The following is an 8,835-nucleotide window of genomic DNA, read 5'->3' on the forward strand; positions in this document are numbered from 1 at the left end:
CCATTGGCCAGAACAGAAGAAGAGGAAGAAGAAATGGAGCAAAAACAATATGTTTTCCTTCGGTAAACATAATGAACAAACAAACAAACAAACGTACAGGATGGCTTCCGGGGGCATCCAGCGAACCGGCAGGAGGGACTTGGACTGCACGCGGTAGTAGTCGGAGGAGTAGATGTCGCGGGACAGACCGAAGTCGGAGATCTTCACCAGTAGGTTGTCCCCGACGAGACAGTTTCGGGCGGCGAGGTCCCGGTGGCAGAAGTGTTTGGAGGCGAGGTAGTCCATCCCTGCAGCCACCTGTACAGTAGGGGCATTGTCATTAGATAGCTTTAAACATGGTTAGACTTACATGTTCAAGGGCTAGGTGTTTGGAAGTGAGATAGTCCATCCCGGCTGCCACCTGTATGTCAAATGTCATATTGCGTTACTTAATGATCATTTATACTCAATTTCACTTGAGTCTAGTGGGGAAAGCCATGTAAAGTGCCTTTCACAAGGGCACAAGATCGGTGGCATGTCAGGACTCGAACCCGGGACCTCTTGATTCCGAGTCACGCATGCTGCCATTGCGCCACACAACCCAACATGCAAATAAACAAACAAATAAACAAAAAACAAACCTGGTTTGCCACGCAGAGGAAATCGGTGTGGTCCAGCGATGAGTGGGATCCTGCGTCGTCCGAGCTCCCCCCTACGTCAGAATGTGGCGATCTCATCACGAGAAACTCGTGCAGATCTCCGTACCGCATGTACTCAAACAGCATGCACATGGGGTGGTCGCGCATCACTACCCCCAGCAAGCACACAATATTCTGGTGACGAAGATCTGCCAACATGTCCACCTGGGGTTGTGCGGAGTACAAGGGAAAACAAACGATAAATGTTTATATAATTAGTTTGATAAATTTTTTGCCAACACTTCAACCTGCAGTCGTAAATAAAAAGTAAAGTGTTCAGTTTGATACGCCATCAAGCAACTAGGATATGATTTTGGAAACGGTCAGATGTTATAGGTACAAGGTCCGCCAACATGTCCACCTGGGGTTGTACAGGAAAGGGAAAATACAGGGGAAAACAACGATAAGTGTTCAGTTTGATACGCCAAAAAGCAGTTACTCAAGCAACTGGATATGATGTTGGAAATGGTCAGACGTTTCAGGTAGCATCCACTAGCTTTCATCAGTGACCAGAGGAGAAATGCAGGTTTATAAGCACTGGTCAAGAAAAAGCAAAACACAGGTAAAACAACGATAAGTAAAACATGGATGGATCACGATTCAGTAGTAGTTCGGTGGTTCCTGTTGCTGAAATACTGATGCTGGTCATTATTTTGATTGTTTAGTTTGATAAATTTTATCTGCCGAGGTGTCCTGAAATTTCATATACAAATTCAATCCTGCTGTCAATCTCTTATGTTCTACCTTGGTTCTACGTTACTAAGGCAATATGTAACCCTGGTGAAATAAAACAAACAAACAAACAAACCTCTCGGTGGAAGTCGTGCTGAGTTTTCAAGGTCGCGTTCTCCTTGAGCGTCTTTATCGCCACCAGGATCTTCTTGGCGTCTTCGCCTGACCCCGTGACCACCAGTTCACCTTTGTACACCTGAGTACGAACACGTCCGAATATGTTTTTCAGTACATAGTAAGCCTGGCTGCAGTACATGTTGAGCCTGTATCACATACATGTAGCTTCGCTGTGCATGTAACACCTCAAGCTTCAGTGCACAGTAAACCAGTAACACCTAGCTATATAGTCAGTATACGGTGAAGCATCTAGTTCTTAGAAACTTTATGTTTAGTTCTTTATGCACCTTTTACCAGTTGCACTAAAGGCAAAGCCGTGTGAAATGAAACAAGACTTAGTGATAGGCAAGGTAAAATCCTAACAGATAGTAGATGTAACTTTAGTGTATACTAGAAAGGTAACATTTGCAAAGCAAATGCAGAATGTTTATCTTCACTTGGTCAAGCCCAACAGACTGCTGCACTGTGCACAGTCCCCTTGCTTGACAGTTGGATGCTCTATCCACTACACCACACAAACCCCACTAAATATGTAACATTATAAGTGTAAAAAAAGTTAAAAGTTTCACCTTGCCAAAAGCGCCCTCTCCCAGCTCGGTGAGGAAGCGCACGGCCGCGATGGGAAACTGCGGGCACCGCGGAACGTGCTTCGCGAACAGGTTCTGCAACGGGATCGTCTCACTGGCGGAACCCTTCACCGCTGCCCGGTTACCGTTGCCGCGGGCATCTCCATGACGACGGCACGTGCAGTAGATGAAGAAGATGAGCGCGATAATGAGGGGAACGGAGATGCTCGGAACCAGGATGATGATCAGGCTCATGATCTGGTCACTCCCACCCTCCGGCATTTCTGTGGAGCAACAGAGACACCTAGCATCAGGCAACGGTACTGCAGAAACCTAGCATGAGGCAACGGTACTGCAGGCAGAACAAGCAGTGCAACAACCTTCAATGACTGTTTAGAAGCAAACTTGGTCCTTTCCTAACTGGCATTTCTGTGCAGCAACAGAGAGACCTAGCATCAGGCAATGGTACTGCAGCAGAACAAATAGACTTAAGTGCAACAACCTTCAACAACTGTTTAGAGTAACGAAGCAAACTTTGTCCTTTCCTAACGAGGTGAAGTTAATGAGCTGAAACCTGCTATAAGGCCACATTAATTCACCTTCTTGGTTCTCAGACGTTTCTTGGTTAAAGTTCAGCAAAAGGTCAAGGTCAAAGCTTGCATGTTGACCTTCCAGATCAGCATTATCTCAGAAAAACATCCGAGAACCAAGAAACCTGTTCAATGTGGCCAAAAGGAGGGAATGAATGAATGATTTAGTGAGGAAACTTGGTGACCTGTGGGAAGGTTTGACTGTTGCCCAAAACATGAAAAATCTGAAGCAAAACAAAAATGGTTGGTTGTTAGATGACCTGTGCACTTTGACCTGTGACATGTTCAGCGAACTGGATACCATTAGCAATGAGGAACTGAAAATAAACAAAAGGAAATTTTTAATGAGAAAAAAAGAACAAAAAAAAAGAAAAAATGCTGGTTAATTCGCGATGTTTTGCACCTTACATCCCGGCGACCTTGACTGCCCTTGCCACCATGACAAGATGGAGGCATACTCACCGCCGTCCACGTAGAACTTTACGAACAGCACGCCGGTGGTGCCGACGGCCTCCACGCCGTTATTGGCCACGCACCGGTAGTACCCGGTGTCGTCGGTCACCACGTGACGAATCAGGAGCCGCGACTCCCACCTGTAATGGCGCATCTCGACCCGCGGGTTTAGCGCGGCCAAAAGCGGAACGTCGTTCTTGTACCAGCTAAACGCCGGGAGGGGGACGCCGCCCTCGACCGTACGCACGCGGCACACGAACGTGGCCGAACCGCCCTCCAGGACGGTCACGTTGTTCAGCCGGTTCAACCGCCCGGGAAGATAGCGAACTGCGGAGGAACGGACAACGGAACATGGACAACAGTTTCACATGGGTTAGAAACTATCAGTCGGCTATTCCGAGATCAGGGTGCGCCAAAGGGTTGCACTTGGGCCAATTTTTCAAGTTTTATATTTTTCTACTTTCAGTGCAGAAAATCGCACTAGAAGTGTTACCATACAGTGCACTTTTTAAATTTTTGGATAGAGACGTTCAGTTCAAAAGTTGTGCTCTTCCAAACTTTAGCCCACTCATTTCAGATGTGGCCGGCAACGGACACTACAGCTAAGCTGTAGTGTCCGTTGCCGGCCACATCTGGCCGCTCAAGTACATGACAAGAACACCAAATCTTGCAAGACCTGTCATTTAGGGGTTGACAAAATGCTACAGAAATAACATAAATGAAAAATTACTTCAAAATTGCAACAAAATGTAATTAATGTACCTATATGGTATACTTGGCAACGGACACTACATGGCAACGGACACTACACCCTTGAGGTTTTTTGACATTATTTCATATAATTACAGCAATAGACTGAAATAGCTACTGTGTTTTAAGTCAGCATCTTCAGCTGTTTCAAAACCTGAAATCATATGCACCCACAGCTTTTCTATTTTAAGTTATTACCGAGCAACGGACACTACACATTTTCTCGGACAAAAAAGACAGGTAACTGTAAGCCATCAGCCATATTAACCCAAAGGACAAGCAACATAAAAACACATGTTTTGTGTCATATATGGATGTACCTTGCATAACATGCAAAATGGCCAGTTCTATCACCATCCTTTTTAGTACAGGGAGATAAGTTAGTTGCAATGTGTTAATTTATGAATTTTACATAACGTGTACAACATATTGATAAATACGCTCTAGAAAAGAGAAATTTCCAATCATCATCAGGTTTTTTGCAAAAAATATCAGACTGAGCATGTCTGAACATATTGCAAACCTTTTCATTCCATTTTTTTGTTCCCAAATTACTTAAAAGCATATTTCAAAAACTGGCATTTTTCAAGTGCAACAGCATAACGTAGATTTTATGCCAATTTCTGGTCTTAAATTGGCCATAGCATAAGTTTTAAACATCTTAAAACACTGGTCGCATCAATTTTGGAAAGTCACAAGGCATTTGGAAACTCAAGTAAAAATTGATTTTCAATATTCAAGTTTCACATCAGTGTGTAGCTCTTGGTGTAATGAGCACAGTGATATGAAAATTATTGTTCTGCAGTGTTCATAACTTAAGATATCATTAATAATAAATACAAGCAGACCGGTGGTCTTTCCTAACAGCCCGTCAGGCCTAACAACTAGCCTGCAAGTTTTAACTACAGGACCTTCGGTCTAAAGGCACTAGACTACATGTGTAGAATCCCAGCCCGCGGGCTGATTTACTCAAAAACCATTCAGACCGTCAGGCTAACTTCACTCCGCGGGCTGAAAATTCTGGTCAAAGTGGTGCAAAAAGCCCAAAACAATGGCATGGAAGGCGTGAATTGATTGATGTTTGCAGACTGTCTGTGCCAATTTCAGCCTGGTGGGGTAAGGATTCAGACCTCACGGACTACATCTCAGCCCGCGGTCTGATCCAAGTGATGTGTAAAACTTCATTCTCAGAGCAGAAAATAAGGAAGGAGAGAATAATCCACACCCATCTGTTAACAGTGTTGTACATTTTTGCCGCTTTCAACCTCATTCACTCACTCAATCACTCAGCTTCACATGCTCTTTCCACTACATGTAGACCACAAAAAAGAAAGAAGAGCTTACAAACACGTTCTGTACCAGCTAGGGGTAGAAAATGAAACAATTTTTTCTCATGAGCATCCTGAATGTCATTGAAGTTCAGTTCAGTTCAGTTGAAACATTGGGAAAATTATGTTACAGACAGTTTTGCCAGACAAAATTCTAGTACTATATAATATGAGCAAGAAGCCTAATACATGCATTGCAACTTAAACCTGCTTTCAAGCAATGGAGTTATAAAATCCTCAGTCCATTTCTGTTCAACCATGGTTCAACAGTTCTCAGGTAATTATTCTGATCAAGGAACAATTGTTATGCGGGATGAAACTAAGTTTAGCTATTGTTCTTGACATGCAAATGCCACTGTCCAATTATCAAGTTGGACTATTGTTGAGTTACACGTCGAATTACAGTACCCCTATCTGGGCAGCTTGACTACTGGGTCACCCAGTAGGAGCCTGAAAAGATGACCGACTATCTTAAAAAATAAAACTAGGATTCTCATCATTAATTTCTTGTTCATAATCTAAATCTAATCTAATCATAATACTACAAACTAGTTGAGGGATAGAAAGATTTGGCCAAGACATGGTTCTCAACGTGTGAACCCAGGCCATCTGACACTGTCATTATATACAATGTCATAAGGTTTTCTGATTGGATATTTTTTCGGGCTATTGAGCTACCCAGTGCAAGCTGCAAAGACCATGTCACCCATGTCTGGGTACTAGTAGCCCGACCAGACTCTCTAATTTGATAATTGGACAGGTATGAATGATAACATGCATGGAAATTAATTTTGAAAATTTTCTTCCTGCAGGAAATTTCTGCAGGAAAAACCTACTAAGACATTGTAGATTCCTGCAGATAGAATCCTTCCTAGAAATTTCGGCAGGAATGACTGTATAATAAATATATACAACTGTTAGGCCACACCAATATACATGTAATGTAGTCTCCACCAGACTCCTTTGCAGGCTAAATAAATAGTAGCAATCGGCTAAGGCATGGAGGTAGCTCCATGGCTAAGGGGAACATCATTGGCCAGAGGAGTTGGCCGGCCATAGAGACTAAATATAATGTCATTACTTGTTTCTCAGACTCATTCACTTGAAGAAGAATCCTGTTCTATAAAATTACAACATTACATCAATATTCTCTCAAGGTCACCTTAGTAATTGATCAATGATCATCTGATTTTTTGTATGTCATGACAATTCATGCAGTCTGATAACTCAATGAATGCTTTTGCTTCGGAAGCAAAAGCATCCCCTTTCTTCAGTTGTAAACACGTCTAACATTGATCAGATTCTGACTGGAGACTAACTTCAAGTTGTTGCTTGGAAGTTAGAACTTGTTAATTTTATCATAATCACCTCCCCTCCCCTTTTGTCACCCATTTTTAAAGAAACTGTGTTCTTTGTGTCTAGGGGATAACAAGCCTTTACAATGTAATTCATAGGCTTATTGAGGGATGTCTATTATCACTCTATGGTGACATTTCCTTGGGCAAATGTTGGCCCTCCAGGAGCCAAGGAGCTAGCCTGGCAGCAGTCTGGTACCCATGTAACAGTGGGGGGGTTATAGGCGCTACAGCTCGCCCCTGTTTCTTACACCCAGGCTACCTGGTCTGCTATCATACATGTACATCCTGCGCTGTACAAGCATTTTACGTTCTGTTCCTAAATTTTTGGGAAATATCCAAACTGAATGAACAGCTCTTTTCATTATATATATAACCTATTTGAGATGTTTCACAAATATTGTAACAATTAGAAAATTTTCTACTTTTTTTAAATCATACTTTGAAATTATCTAGAAACATTGTGTTTTTTTTCGAAATGGTTACAATTTGTAATGTGGAATATAGCAATATAGAATTGACTCTAGGCCTTGGGCAAGCACTTCCAATTAAATTGTAATTTAGACTTATTACAAATCCTGTAAAGATTCTCATCATTAATTTTTTGTTCATAATCTAAATCTAATCTAATCATGACACTACAAACTAGTTGTGGGATAGAAAGATTTGGCCAAGACATGGTTCTCAGCGTGTGAACCCAGGCCATCTGACACTGTCATTACAATGTCATGAGATTTTCTGATAGGATATTTTTTCGGGCTATTGAGCCAGTGCCAGTGCACCCATGTCAGGGTAGCCCGACCAGACTCTCTAATTTGATAATTGGACAGTGGTCATTTGCATGCCTGGAACAATAGGTGACCTGAGGTATGACCCGCATGACAAAGGTGCAGGAACAGAATAATTACAAAAGAAAATGTAACATGAATTTCCTAAAGCATTGTACAACTCCTTGCACTGAAAGCAAGTTCATGTTGCAAATTGAGGATCGATTCCTTGCTTTTTATGTTTTCAGTGTACATCGGCTGAGGCTTATACATGGCAGGATTATGGCACTAAAACTCCAAATGTTTTCCTTTTGATTTAAATGTTTCCATGGAGTTATTGTTTATCTGTTAACCATGTCCATTCATCTTGTTTTGTTGTGACCTGTACTTAGCCAAGTCTTCATTCTTTAAAAAAAAAGATAAATTTCTACCCCCATGATGTTTCAAAGGGATTTGGCCAGGGGAGTTGCCCATCCATAGTAGGACAGATTGGACTATACCTGCCAAACAGAAACTGTAAGTGACCATGAAGTGTCCTCAAAAGTTGGCTTCCAACACCACAACCAATCAGGTCTAATATGAAGTGTTCTTGCTGAGACAAGGGTCTTTTATGATGCTATCTGATCTTTTTTAGTCATAACCGTTACACAAATGTTACACCCCGCCCAGGTATCAGCCCAGGTAGCACAGCAGGAGCAAAATCCACCTCCTCAAACATGTTCAAAAAGCTTTCTACTAGAAAGAGACTTTTTGCAGTCTTAATAGCAGAACAATTCTTCCCATGTACAGGAAAAATTCTTCCAGTAAAAATTTCTGAAGCTTTTGCAGAAAATGTTCAAAATGAATATTCATGAAAGTTATCATCATTCATACCTGTACATCATACTTGTCAATAATATGTAATCACTTATTGAAAATATTAGCTGAAAATGTGAAGGGTGTTTATTAATATGAAGTGATATGAAGTGAAGTGTAAACCATCATCAATCTGGAAGCATCAATTTGGAAGCATATTTTTGTTTCCCACTTTCTGTTTGGTGTTTAAAGTCTGAAGGTTCTCTATCATAAGGCCTAATCATCAGCCCAGCCTGTCCACAGACCGACAGGCCGGTTCAGGCCCGCGGGCTAACCATTGAGCCCAGACCTCTCATGAATTTATCACAAACTTGTTAATTACACAGGTGTGAAAATGTGAATTCTCATTAATTCAGTGGTTTTCATGGGGTGTTCATGAGGCTAATTGGATGCGGTCTGGATGCGGGCTGGCTAACTCAGGCCGCGGGCTAAAGTTTAGGACTGCCAGGCTAAGCTGCTGGGCATGACGGTGTGTGTTCTAGACCGCCAGGCTTGCAATTTTTAAAGTCAAATATCTTGATAAATTTGTACATTCTGACCATAAAAAAAGCAACCTGGTACTGAAGATAGCATGATCTTTCCAATGGCATGCAAAAGTTCACTGTACATCCAGGAATAACAAAGTTGAAAATCAGGGGTTTCAAC

The 8,835-nt window shown here is 42.0% G+C and overlaps 2 protein-coding genes across 2 annotated transcripts in view; both read right to left on the minus strand.

Annotated features, from left to right (window-relative positions):
* Positions 1–785, minus strand: part of LOC109477521 (inactive tyrosine-protein kinase transmembrane receptor ROR1-like) — a 6,043-nt gene extending 5,258 nt beyond the window's left edge. The window contains exons 1-2 of the mRNA XM_019778807.1: positions 621–785; positions 90–297 (exon numbers count right to left, since the gene is read on the minus strand). Of these exons, the coding sequence (XP_019634366.1) occupies positions 90–297; positions 621–785 (373 nt within the window). The remainder of the gene's footprint in view (positions 1–89; positions 298–620) is intronic.
* Positions 786–931: 146 nt separating this feature from the next.
* The window catches only part of LOC109477651 (inactive tyrosine-protein kinase transmembrane receptor ROR1-like), a 25,980-nt gene continuing 18,076 nt past the window's right edge, over positions 932–8,835 (minus strand). The window contains exons 11-13 of the mRNA XM_019778986.1: positions 2,096–2,376; positions 1,486–1,605; positions 932–1,038 (exon numbers count right to left, since the gene is read on the minus strand). Coding sequence (XP_019634545.1) covers positions 970–1,038; positions 1,486–1,605; positions 2,096–2,376 — 470 coding nt within the window. The 3' untranslated portion in view covers positions 932–969. The remainder of the gene's footprint in view (positions 1,039–1,485; positions 1,606–2,095; positions 2,377–8,835) is intronic.

The sequence above is a fragment of the Branchiostoma belcheri genome, unplaced genomic scaffold (genome assembly GCF_001625305.1).
Source record: "Branchiostoma belcheri isolate BF01 breed outbred unplaced genomic scaffold, Haploidv18h27 scaffold40, whole genome shotgun sequence".
Taxonomy (NCBI): domain Eukaryota; kingdom Metazoa; phylum Chordata; class Leptocardii; order Amphioxiformes; family Branchiostomatidae; genus Branchiostoma; species Branchiostoma belcheri.